At 36.6% G+C, this 13,225-nt stretch overlaps 1 protein-coding gene across 2 annotated transcripts in view; it reads right to left on the bottom strand.

Annotated features, from left to right (window-relative positions):
• The window catches only part of ACOX3 (acyl-CoA oxidase 3, pristanoyl), a 33,851-nt gene that overhangs the window by 17,493 nt on the left and 3,133 nt on the right, over positions 1 to 13,225 (bottom strand). For both annotated transcript variants that reach the window (XM_042812433.1, XM_042812434.1), the window contains exons 2-7: positions 11,935 to 12,113; positions 9,715 to 9,948; positions 8,492 to 8,563; positions 7,134 to 7,223; positions 6,396 to 6,539; positions 5,599 to 5,687 (exon numbers count right to left, since the gene is read on the bottom strand). In XM_042812433.1, coding sequence (XP_042668367.1) covers positions 5,599 to 5,687; positions 6,396 to 6,539; positions 7,134 to 7,223; positions 8,492 to 8,563; positions 9,715 to 9,948; positions 11,935 to 12,102 — 797 coding nt within the window. In that variant the 5' untranslated portion in view covers positions 12,103 to 12,113. The remainder of the gene's footprint in view (positions 1 to 5,598; positions 5,688 to 6,395; positions 6,540 to 7,133; positions 7,224 to 8,491; positions 8,564 to 9,714; positions 9,949 to 11,934; positions 12,114 to 13,225) is intronic.

The following is a 13,225-nucleotide window of genomic DNA, read 5'->3' as shown; positions in this document are numbered from 1 at the left end:
ATAAACAGTAAGATTTAATGAAGTCAACTATTACATTTCTAATGGTTATTAGCCTAGGAAGCATAGTGAACAGACACAGACCACATCTGTCAACGCATTCAGGGGAAAATCTCCTTAAATAATTGAGAAAAAGTAGAAATGTTTTACAATAATGGAAATGTACATACAGTCATGGGGATATCAAGTACCAGTAAGTTTGGAAAATGGCTACATTTCACGTGGTGATGACAAGACCATAGGCTTGAAAGCTGCCCTACTTAGGGCCTCTTCTACATAGCAATTAGTGTTTCTAAGATTAAGACCCCTCTGCAGGAAAGACAGATAGCTGTCACTTCAAATACGTTTCAGAGAGCTCTAAAGAAATGTGAAATTTTACAGAATCTAATACATGTGTAAAACAACTGTGTTACATACATTTCTACCTAGATTAGAAGAGCAGAGTTAAAAACTATTCCAATAGTAGCGTTTTTGTTTGGGTTCTTTGGCCAGTAGTTTAGGGAACATTTCAAGCAAAGTTAATCTTCCTGACTTTAAATCATGCAATAGTAATTCATCTGGTGTGCAGTAATGCTGATAAAAAAAAGAGCAGCTGGAAAAGCCATGAGCTCCTCTTGCCAGTACTCAGTTAATAAGCTGTTACCTATGGTACAAATAGCTCAAATATGCTTCGGTGAATTTCAAACCCACACAAATGCATTTCCTGACAGCTTGTGTTATTGACTATGTTAGAGATGGTACACCGACAGTTTCTTCCATCCTTCTAGGCACAAAAAGGAAGCAGATGAATGGAAGACTACAAATCAATGGCTGTTTATGGGACACAGTAAACCTTGGGAAGAATAATACTAAAAAGGTTTGTTGAAAAACTTGTAGAAGAGAAAGAAAACACTGCATATTCCATACTGAAACTCACAGAAAGGTTAGAGCTGAGCAGAATTACAGACAAGCTGGGGAAATCTGCAAGGCAGAATTTAAGCTCCAGCTTCTATAAACAGGACCCTAATCTAAGAATGAAGGTCTGCAACAGAAATGCCCAATAGTAGTATTAAAACAACACAGGCCTCCTAATCCTATCTTAATAGACTTCACAGAGACACTAAGACCCACTCACCATAAAGTGAGTTTAAGTGCCAGTCTGGCAAGGAGCTCTGAATGTGTAGACTCATGCAGAAGTCAAGAGCTGACACAGCTCTGCTAAGGAAAAGAAAACAAAAAAGGCTGTCTGAAATGCACTGCAGATTTGAAGCCTTAGCTCTGCTGGTGATAAAACAAGTGCATGACCAGATCTGAATCCCCCTTTTCCCTTAAGTACTGCCAGTGCCTGTTACTGAGATATGTATCTCAATGTACTGGCTGTGGCTATGCAGTTTTGAGGTACTGGAAAATGACAAAAATGAGGAGATAAGGCAGTTCTCTTCAGCATTGTAACATCTTAGCAATGTGCACTGTATTGTATGCATCCACACAATATTTCACCTTGACTCCAGAAACTAGGTGGAAAGGGCAAAACAGGGAAATATCAATAATGCAAAGTCACTGTTTTGACTTAAATTGCAAATATACAAGATACGTCTCGCAAAATATTTGGTTTAACTTTGAAAGTGGCACTGTTCACAAAGATTGGTGATAATAAATTCAGATAACTTAAGGCATTTTTAACAATTATTTTTATTTCATAGCTGCTTCATTATTATTGCTCTTTACACAATTGTTTGTGACTCTGGCCAGAAACTGGAGGGCAATAAAAAATACAGACAAGCATTACTTGCTTGAGAAGCAGGACTGATCTCTACACTTGCTTTCTTATTTACATCCCTGTATTGTCCCTTTTCCTGTACAGGAACAGTCCCTTCCGTGGCCTTGCAGTGAACCAGACCTGACAAATGATCTGTTTGAAAACAGACTGTATTTTTGTCAGATTAATTTTCAGACAGTTCCAATTGCCTAGCTGTGTCCACTGCACAGCTACACAAATGCCTGTCCACCACAAAGGAAAAGGCAGTGTGGGAGTAGAAACAAAAACCCAAAGGAGCATAGTGTACAACTTATCTTCACCAACTTCTACTTTGGATTGTGAAATGCAGCTCTGAGAGACTATTTAGGCTCTAATATTTACAGCTCCTACTTTCTTAGTAAAATAACTGCAACCATTAGGAAATCTAAGTAAGATTTAAGGGTATAAATATTTATCTACACAAAAACTCTTTGAAGGAGCACGCTTTTGTTTGGTCTATGCTTAAAACAGCAGAAGCAGAATCTTTATGAATTACTGGCACTGAAACTGAAATACTGCTGAACACACGATAAATAAATTAATTAACCATTTAAAAGACTTAATACAAAGGACTTGAGGATGTATGATGCATTATGGCTTCTCTAGCATGCAAGGAATTGCAGGTTCTGAAAGCCCAGAATACAGTCTCTTTCCAGTAGGGATTCTTTTACATCACCTACTGCTTTTCTGACCAACAATTCCCATTTACCCATTCCCTCTTGGGTGCTGTGTTTGTTTTCCAGTATCCAGAACACTGAATCTGGCTTCAGACATTGTTAGAGAGCACAGCTGAATGATTTTGCAGGCTGTATGTGCAGAGAGATCGCATGTTAACTGTATATGAAATGTTAAACTGCTAGTGAAAAATTTTCAGTTTTCTGAAGTCCATCATTATAATTACACAATGCTAACAATTCTCCTTTGTCCAGAAAGATCCTTTTTTCCCCTACAAAAAAAAAAAAACAGTTTGAATAAATAGTTTTCTCTTTGGCACTAGTTTGCTGTACCTTTGATAGCTTAATTTGACTTGTTCTTCATTTACTATATTTTTTGTACACTCAACAAACTGTATGCCTGCTAGCAGCAGATGCAGCTGAATGAGCTCACAACTTGCTTTACATAGACTGGTATGTTCAGCACTACTTCAGAAACAGAGAATTAATTTTCAAACTCTTTCCTCATACTCACTTAGTTGTCTTCTCTTTCTGAATGGGGAAAGCAGCAGTTAGAACCAGACACGAAATTAGTTCACCACTGATTTGGTGCCAATCACCTACTGATGTGCACTGAAGTAATGGATAATATTGGCAGTGCTACTGAACCACAGTAGACAAAAACAAAACAAAAGCCCCAAAACCAAAGAGGAGAAACAGAAATGCACATCAGCACTTACCAAAGCTCTTGTCTTATGTCTCTCTCCTTTCATACCTGCCACACATATTATGGAAAAGCCCCTGACTTCCAAATACTCAGGAGCTTTTAGTAACTGTTTATTTTTTTTTGCCCCAGATATTTCAATTTTGGGACCTCAGTGACCAGTGCATTTCAAAAAGTGCTGGACATCTTTGTATTATGAAAATAAAGACTGAAGCACTTGCATCCTCTGGTGGCAGCCTGATTTAATTTTTGGTAACAAAACACAGAAAGAGTCTAAATTTACCATAAGAAAAAAATTGTACTTCTGTCTTTTATCATGCATACATATGTTACAAAACATTTTTTTGAATGATAGAAAGGAACAGATTTTAAAGTGCTGTAAAGTGATTTTGTCTTTTTTAGTAGGTAGCAGAAATTACATTGATTTGGAAAGTATGTGATTTTAGCATATTCTGGCAATGATGCTGAGAAAGACAGATTCTGAAGGAGCAGGCCAGTCAGTCGGGTATATACTTCAAAATCTCCCGCATTACTTCTTAAATTCTTTCTCCTACTGAAAACAGTATGTTCTGCATTAGCTGTAAATCACCCTTCAGCCAAACAACCCAGAAAATTAGTTTTCTAAAACCAGAGGAGACAGCTATAGTCACCTAAATAGTTTTCTATATATTTTATAAAATATAAAATTTTAAATAATTTTATAATTATTTTATAATTAATGTCATTTTCTGAGCATGGGGAATTTCTTCCTCATGTCCCATGCACCCTATACATGTTTAGGATACCTGTGTATCCACACTGAAAAACAGCATAAATTTCTCCAAGTACAGGAACAAATTCTGGTATCTCTTTTAAATTCCCTACTCTCAGAATTAAATTCTGACCATTTATCGTGAGTGTTACACTGAAGTGTCTATAGTAATTGAATCAGACTTCACACACAAACAGAAAAAACAGCTTGCCGTAGAGACTAAAAGTAACAATTTAAGTCATAGCATAATAGGATCTAATTTAACCTGCTTTATGAGATAAACATGAGCATATAAATTACATGCAAAATTTTCCTTTTTCTCTTTTCCTTACGTGGTGCTTAAAACAATATTGCAAACTGAAAATGAGGAGCAGAATTTGACTCTTCCTACCGAAATATGAAACTGAACTACTTTTGGAATGCTCAGGCCCATGCTGCTGTGCCATCTGGTGGCTACAGGTTCATAACACAGGTGGAGGCAAAATAATCCCACCAAAAACCCTAGAATCAATTTTACAGTCACTGTCTCACATTTTTCCTCTACAACTTCCTTTTCTGCATGTTTTATTTTCCTTTTCATCTGTACCTTCATGTAACAGAGCACTGATGAGAATTATCTGTATACATATAAACTTCAGTTCCACTTTTTACATTATAGGCTCTTGGGACAATGGCAGAATTCTGGTACAGGCAACAAAACCTAGAGAACGCCTACATCCTTCTGGAAAGACACTCAAAGCCATTACATTACAAAGAAATATACTTTAATATGTCTACACTTAGTTTACTTCAATGGCATACAATGTAGAACAATAACTGAATAACAAACTGAACTGACATATGAAAGAAAATTGGAAGTAAAAAATATTGACATAAACTCCCACTCCCTTTCCTACTTTAATCTCTGTCTTTGCCCAGAGCTATATAAACAGCAGAGAGCTTAAAATATTGATTTTAAAAATTGGTTGTTCATATACCTAAATCTACCTCAGTTTCCCTGCCTCCTTCCAATCAAACCATAACTGAGAAACGAAGCCATGGAACTTCTTTATTTCAACCATACACAAAAATTATTTTCCGCAGTGGACAGGATTAGTCCAGGAACCCTGTGATTTAAACAAGACAGTTAATGGGTCTTTGACCTGGGTTTAAGATTCTGCCCTGCTGGGTCAGACTAATGTAATATCTTTACTAACAATAAACCTTGCCTGTGGACCTGCATTATCCTTGCTGCAGGCTGGAAATCAACATGCAAGATAACTGAGAGCTTACATCAGGATGAATTTAGAGGCTGACATACTTTAGTTCATAACCTCGTGGCTTTATTTCAGTATTATTGTTGCAGAGTCTATGACTGTAAGACTGCCTGGGAACATTCACAGAGTTATCAGCAGTACTTTAGATTCTAAAAAGTAAATGGAATGAAAAATCTGAAGTTGCAGGAATAGAAAATACTGAATTTCAAGGTTCTTCAAAATTGCTGTGTGTGAATGTATATATATATATATATATATATATATATATATATATATATATATATATGTATATATACATATGTAACTTAAATAAGAACAAATTAAAGCCACTAGCTACTCCAGCTCTTTTACAATCTCAGAAGTACAGAATTGACAGAGGATATTTGCACCACTACACGATACACTGTAGAGTGCTTCCTCATACAAATGGATTGACTTACCCATTATCCAACCCATTCTGCCCAATCTTCTTTCCTATGTCACCAACCGTCACACCTGGCATTGGCAGGAGAGTTTTCGTATCTCGAATCTGCATAGAAGTGGAATATATTATTTCAGTTGAGAACAATGAAAGTTCTTGATTAAACTTTTCAAATAGTGAAAATATTTCCAACTTGTATTTTGTTACTAACATTAAAGGAAGCTCTTTGTTTTTCCAAGTACACAATCCTGGATTTAAATCATATTTCCATATCCTTTCATTAAGGGCATGGATCCCGTAATAAAAATTACTTAGGCCAGTTAAACTACTGTGTTAAATAAACTTTAACATTGGTTGAACAAGAACTGAAACCTCATTTAGGCATTAAAAAATATAGAAGAAACCAACAAAACTTCTGTATAATGTTCAACTTTGAGATATTCCCTGATTTTGTAGTAAACTCTGTTCAGTCTGTTTTACTGTCTACAACTTAACTTTTCACCTTAAGCCAAGAGTTTTAGGACTTCATATAGCATAGATTATTTTAATTGTATTGGTAGTGCGATAATCTCTTAACTATTCTGTATTTTCCAGCTGCATAAAATTGACATAAAATTGGCTGTACAACCACCACAAAAATACAGTGAACATTTAAACCTTTGTTGCATTTATAATAAATGTTGAAGGCATTACTTAAAGTAAATGATGGTCAGACTTCTTATGTCTGTATGCTGTTATGAAACAGCACTAACAAAAAATCTTTGAGATCCCTCAGCCCCACAGAAAGACAAAAGATTAACCATGTTTCTATCCTACCTGTACAATAAAGGAATGTAATCCTTGGCATTGTCCATCAGGAGTGTAGAGTTGGGCATACACAACTGCATGTGTGGCATGTTTCCCCATATTTCCAACCCAGAACTTTGCAGCTTCAAAGTCAGGAGAATTGATGATAAATTCCTGTAGCCACAAAATAAAGAGAAGTAAAATCATCAAAATGATAAAAGCTATTGAGTTATTCTTCATTATGAAGAATGTTTTGAAAACATCCATTAACTACCTAGTTTTCATTCTGTACCCTGCCCCAGTAGCTGAGATCTCTCTTGCAGTGTGCAACTTAGGAGAGAATACATGTGGCTAAGAAAAATTTAGAGCAGATTAGTTCATGACTTGATTGTAAGGCCTAAATTTCAGCCTCTAAATTGCCTACGTAAGTAGTTATCATAATAAAGCAAAGTGATGGACTGAAGCATTCCCTGGGTCTGTGTTAAGTTGAGCTGAGTCCACACTGTGCTGCAATCTGCACAGGGACCATTTCCTTCCTGTGCAGTTTTCTCTGGATGGGAAGCTTGCTCAAAGTGTGAAAGACAGTGTATTTTCCAGTTTGGACAAGTAGGGGACCAGGAACAGCATCTATTCTGTAGAATATATGTATCCTGAAATGTAGACATAGCTTTAACATCCCAATTTTTAGATTCCAAGTACTGTGTTTTCTGAATGTAAAAAAAAACAACTAACAGCATTGAGCACTACTACTGTGCAGCAACAACTAACCTGAGTGTTATGATCAAATGTGGCAGTGGTCCGTATGCCTTTTGTATTAGTTCCATGGCTGAGTTCAGTAAGAGCAAAACATCCAAAAATCTAAATAAAGAGATATAAGGCATAATTCAAGACTAGTTAATTAGGGCAATTAAAACCATAAAATTTGCAAACGATTGCAAATTCAGCTGTTAGATAGTAACTTGTATTGCAAAGAAGCCAATTGGATACAATCCTAAGGCTGGGAGTACCTACACTGCCTGCAGTAAGGTGAAAGATTTTTCTTCTTTGCTGATGGCTGACTTATTTAGACAGGCACAGATGGACAATTTTCAGGTCTGGGCTGAGAGAAATACTGCGCAGTGAAAATGGGTGAGTTTGCTTTCATTACAAACAGTTCTCATTTCTGAAGTCAAGGGAAAAGTAGAATGAAGCTGTTTAATTTTACAAAGGCAAGCAGTCTAAAATATTAGCAAGGGTTAAATCTGTATCATAGCCATACATGCATACACTTGATTCTCTTTTCTGTTTGGGCTTAAAGCCACAATAAATTGTGCATATTGGCTTCACTTTATCCAAGACTGGTTTGGCCCACAGTATATACTCTTAGGTTGTAAAGTTTGAAAAACATAAAAAAAAAAGAGGTAGAAACAGGCTGCTCCTTATGAGCTGAGAGATAATTTCAGAAGATTAAATAAGCAAAGGTGAATGGCTAACAAAAAAAAAAAAGATAAAAAAGGTCATAATAGAAGAAGCATGACGCTCAGTTTGACTGCACTCAAGTGTGTACCTTGCATAGGCCTGAGGATCAAGCCAGACAGTGAATGCTGACTGGCATTCTGCTTTGGATTGGCCTTTTCTGTGTCAGACAGGATGCACTTACTGTGCAGGGCACTCAGTTCTAGATCACTTTTGGACTCTGTGTGGTGTTTCTATGGCATTAAGAAATTAATATTTTCAAGTTTATTGCATTGCTATTGAGTATTTCTCGCCAAGGATATGATCTGCACAGTGTATGATGCAGATGATATGGGAGTGTAAAAAACTTGCTATGATATTGTTAAAAGACTGGGGGGAGGGGAAGAGAAGAACTGGGATAGTGTCATCGATATTGTCTTTTGGGAGAAATCTCCAAATTTTGTCTCCATGTTAACTTGGATAGACTAAAACAGATTCAGGAAATGACATAACAATTGGGAGTGAGATTGTCAGGGCTGAGTGCTTGAATGTGCTCCTCAGTCTTCCTTTACTTTGTTACTTATTGGCAACTAGGTATCTACACAGATAAAAAATATTACAAAGATGCATTGAGTTCCATGGTTATAGCTATGAAAATACCCAATTCTAAAAAGCTATCAAAAGAAATTTACCTCCATGTTATAAATTTTCTTCACAAAATCAGCAAACCTTTTTGAAGCACTCAAAATTGTACCTCCAAATACCTGTAAATACAGAAAATAATGAAAGAAGTCAGTGACCTCGTGATGGAAAACACAAATATCAAATATATAAGCATAAGAATTTGTAGCAGCAATGTTCATTAAAGAGATCAGGTAAAGTAGGCTTGTAGAAAACAAGGCCAAGTATAGGCCAAGTAGAAAACTGCTACTTGGACTATACCATGAGGAGGTAAGTCAGGACTTGATCTTTTGCTACCCTCTTTACAGAGGACTGAATGTCCTCTGAGGAAATAACACTGACAAGTGAGAACAAAGACTAAATGTTATTTTATTGGGATAAAAAGACTATTGTTGCAGTAGCAACAAATTTCAATTTTGCAGTAGCAAAAATTTTCACTGTTCAAATCTGATCAAGCCTTCACTACAAATTCTTAAAAATGCTTTGTGAGCTCACTTTCCACTTGTGCATGTGGATATCTTTTTGAATAAAATAAAACTTTAAGAATATTCTAGTTTGCTGGGAACTGAAGGTATTCGATTCATGACCAGACAAGAATATTGTTTTTAGAGATACCTTCAGTTTACTAGATGGGTGTTCATATAGTAAAATTCTAAATCCTATACCTTTCCTGCCCTGCAATGAGTGTTAATAATTCAGCTAATATTATTTGAATAGCCATGTTAAGTATTCTTTCTAATACTAATTACTAATCTAGAGACTAATCTAGGGGGGAACTGATGAACAGAACCCCATCCACTGATGTCAGTGATCATCTTTACACAGATTTCTGTTACTTCTGTATTCTGCCCTGAACCAACACACTAGGGGGGCTCAGGCAACTGTATATGGAGTTGTAGTGAAGACACAGCAACCAAATAGGGTCCATAAAATCTAGTTCTTTTCACTGCTATTGCCATTGAGGAGAAAGAAGGGACAAAAGAAGGTGGTACTGAAGTTGTCAAAATAATAGCTGTGCCCATGCTGTTCCACTCATCAGACAGGACTCCAACTGAGAACTAGCTGACAAAGATCTACTAAAGTTACCTCACAGATCTAAACAGCTAAACTGAATTAGATTATTGAAAACAATGGGCTGGGAAAATATATTGCTTTAATAAAATAGGCAGAAAAACAACAGAACAAATAAGAGTGTTATAAGATACTTCAAAAATATTTTTACAGCTGTACTTACACCACAATGTAAGAAAAACTGGAGACATGGAGACCAATCATACATTCCTATACAGATAACTAAATTCAGTATCTTCAATGGGTTCTCCATGATCTCTTGCTGAGTAAGAAAATCATACTCAAAGAGTCTTTTACAACGCAGGAATGTCAACTCCTGATACTTCTCACGGCTCAATTCTTCTCCAGGATGATGTGCAAAAAAAGGATCATTTTCTAGAGCAGAGAAGATTCTGCTCTTGAGGAAGGAAAAACAGTGGTTTGAGAATGTTAATACAAAAGAATTAACAAGTTAATGTTGATCTAGGATAATACCAGGCCTTAAGCTACAATGGTTTGATTTAAGTTTATAAAGCAAAATGCTCACAGATTAAAAAATTGTTAAAATTATCTGTCATTAGATGCAGTTCATGAAACTCGACTTTACTAAAGCTCCTTTGTCATTATATAAGTGTGGGACTGATTCATTCTGACTGTAAGAGAATGGTTTGGTAAAAGTTACCTACTTTTTATAGCTGCTTCATTATTTCACTATGAAGCTGCTGGCAGGACTCTAAAGGGCAGTTGTACTTAGATTAAGTACAAAAACTTCCAGAGGTAGCATTTAATTATAAATATGTCATAATGGTAAAGTCACTAGGCTACCACAACTGTTCTGCTCCCAAATGAAAGCAGAAATGTACTCCCTTTAACAGAATCATCATATGTACCCATTTTATATGGATGTACAACTTCCCAAGTTTTAATTTTGATTTTTTTTTTCTTAGATAGAATCATAAAATCACAGAATTGTTTGGTTTAGAAGATCATCTAGTTCCAATTCCCCTTTCCATGGACACCTTCCACCAGAGCAGGCTGCACAAGGCCCCATCCAACCAGGCCTTGATGGGTCAAGGGATGGGCCACCCACACCTCCTCCAGGCAATTTCTTCCAGTGCCTTATCACCCTCATAATAAACAATTTCTTCCTAGTATCTAATCTAAATTTACTCTCCATTTCAAAATAATAACCCTTGTTCTATTACTACATGCCTTGTAAAAAGTACCTCTCCAGTTTTCTTGTAGGCACCCTTCATGTACTGGAAAGTTGCCGTAATGTCTTCCGGGAGTCTTCTCCAGGCTGGACAACTCCCTCAGACTCTTCAGTGGAGATTCCTCATCATCTCCATGGCTCTACTATGGACCTGCTCCAACAGGTCCATGTGCCCCTTATACTAGGGGCCCCAGAGCTGAATGTAGCAGCTGAATGTGGGTGCTCACAAGAATAAGCTACAGTGTATTTTTTACCTCAGAACTCTTTGTCTTGAAGATATCCATATATTTTTAATTGTCTTTTGTGTCATTTTGGAAACTCCCTTTGGTAAAATCTTCAAAAACAATTAAGCCTCTCCTATTCTTCGAGGAGGATGTTACAGTAAAGAAGAAGTATAAGAGAAGATTCCCCATGTTCTTCTTTGAAAGTTAGGGTCATTCCGTCTCCCTGTGTTAATAATTTGCCCATATGGTTTCGAAACTCCCTCAGACACAGAGCAGTTGTTTTTTTTGCACATTCTTTCAAGTGTAACAGTTAGATGCAGAACGATGTCTCTGGTTCTCCTTCAAGTATTTTAATAATTGCAATGAACCTACAAGATTTGCTTAAATCCACAGAATGCTGCATCACCATCAAAATGTTCATTCTGTCTCCCCCTCCATCTCCCAGGTCATGCATTCCCACACCATGCTTTGTGTTGCAATTAATCTTTTTTTTAGTAGGGATAGCTTTCATTCAGTTAGGCAAGCAAAACTATCCAACGCACACCATAAGCATTATTGCAAACACAAAGAGAGTAGGAACTTCTGTCAGGTCAAAGAATGCCAGAAATTACGTTTGGTAGTAGGATGTACTCAGATGAATTTAAGTAAATTGTAAAATTTTAATCGTAATTAAGTAAAAACCAGGAGCTATATGATTTAACGCCTCTCATGAAGAAATATGATAGATACAGATTCCTCTCAGCTCGAAAAGAGTAAGGAAGTCCTGTAATGCTGCACCTGGTCATGCCTTATTAGATAGCAATGTAGTTTGCTTAAAAATTCAGTTCTGTTCTGAAAAACAGATGTGCAAAAATAATTTCTTCATGCTCCATATCTAAAGACTATTATTAAATACTCTGTGTTTGAGAATCATGTATTTGCTTCTGTAAGTCCAAAATTAAAAATGCTTACTGTCTTGCTTGCTTACCTTAAGCCGGATGATATCCTCACCATCGAGGAATACTGCCATCTCTTTCCAGTTGAAGGAAGCTTTCTTTCTATATTTGGAGAGAGGCCCCTTAGGGAAATCTGGTAGCAAAGTATTCCAGGAACTTTGATTGCCAGTGGCTTCTTTCACATTCAGTATGGGTGCCATTGTTAGTCAAACTGCAACAAAGAAAATTTACTTAGTACACTGAAGTACTGCAGATTAAGAAATCAGAAGGGTTGTTAATTAAACCCACAGACTTGTTCTGTGGTGTAAGTGTGAGTAAAGCAGTGCAGAGCCAACAAAAAGCTTGGCTGTCCATCTTTGCATAAACTAAGGAAAAAATGCCTTTGATCAAATGTAGATAAATTACATAGTCTTTGTTATTAAAATGTGATCTAAACCTTTTAAATATAATTTAAAACAATATAAAGCAGGAACAGCACTGGTTAATATTCTGTATTAATAAAGGGGTGATCCAGGGAAGATAATATATTTCCATTTCCTTCAACTGAGTGAAGTAAGTAAGTATGAAAGCAGACTTCCCAAACCCACAAGATATTTATTCAGGAACTGTCATAATCATCTACTCTCGCACATCTGCAAAGTTCTCAAAAAAATAATCATTTGATATTAAGGCTTTTTTTGGTGTGGTGTTTTCTTTCTTTTTCAACTTGGCAATATGACCTATTTTGCAATATAAGCTAAATTTCTCATGCTTTCGGGAAACACAATAGAATTTTTCCCACTATCTAAAATCTGTACAAAGACTGTAAATCCTCCTAAGGATGCTTCTTAGCATCCTTAACAGCTAATTTGGCATTCTACTTTTTTTTGTCATTCCTTTTCTTCATCATCTTGATACTCCTCTTTCATTCATTTGGCTTCATTCAACCTACTAAGAACAGAATAAAAACGCAGCAGAGGAGGACTGCAGGACAATATTTCCATGTGCAACTTCTAGATGGCTTCCAGGTGCAGTTCCAGTGATGAGATGTGTAGTGGAAATGCTAAGTCACAGCTTGAATCAGTGATTGAGTACCTGATGGGAAGGCAGGGTCAACCCAGGGAGCTCAGCTGCATGCAATGCATCTAAGTTACCAGAATGGATGGAGACCAGATTCACCTCTTCCCAGACCTCATTTAAGGATTGGGCCACCCTGCTACTATCACTGTACTTTCCATTGCGTTACAAACTGGAACAAACAAAACCCAAACAACAACAACAAAAAAAAACCACCAAACTTCAGGCACTGGGAAAGAGCATTTCAGCCCGATGCCAAACAGACAT

The sequence above is a fragment of the Centrocercus urophasianus genome, unplaced genomic scaffold (assembly GCF_019232065.1).
Source record: "Centrocercus urophasianus isolate 14NV4802_14NV808 unplaced genomic scaffold, USGS_Curo_1.0 seq_13, whole genome shotgun sequence".
In the NCBI taxonomy this organism is placed as follows: domain Eukaryota; kingdom Metazoa; phylum Chordata; class Aves; order Galliformes; family Phasianidae; genus Centrocercus; species Centrocercus urophasianus.
The sequence above is the reverse complement of the archived record's forward strand: the minus strand, read 5'-3'. Positions and strand labels throughout refer to the sequence as shown.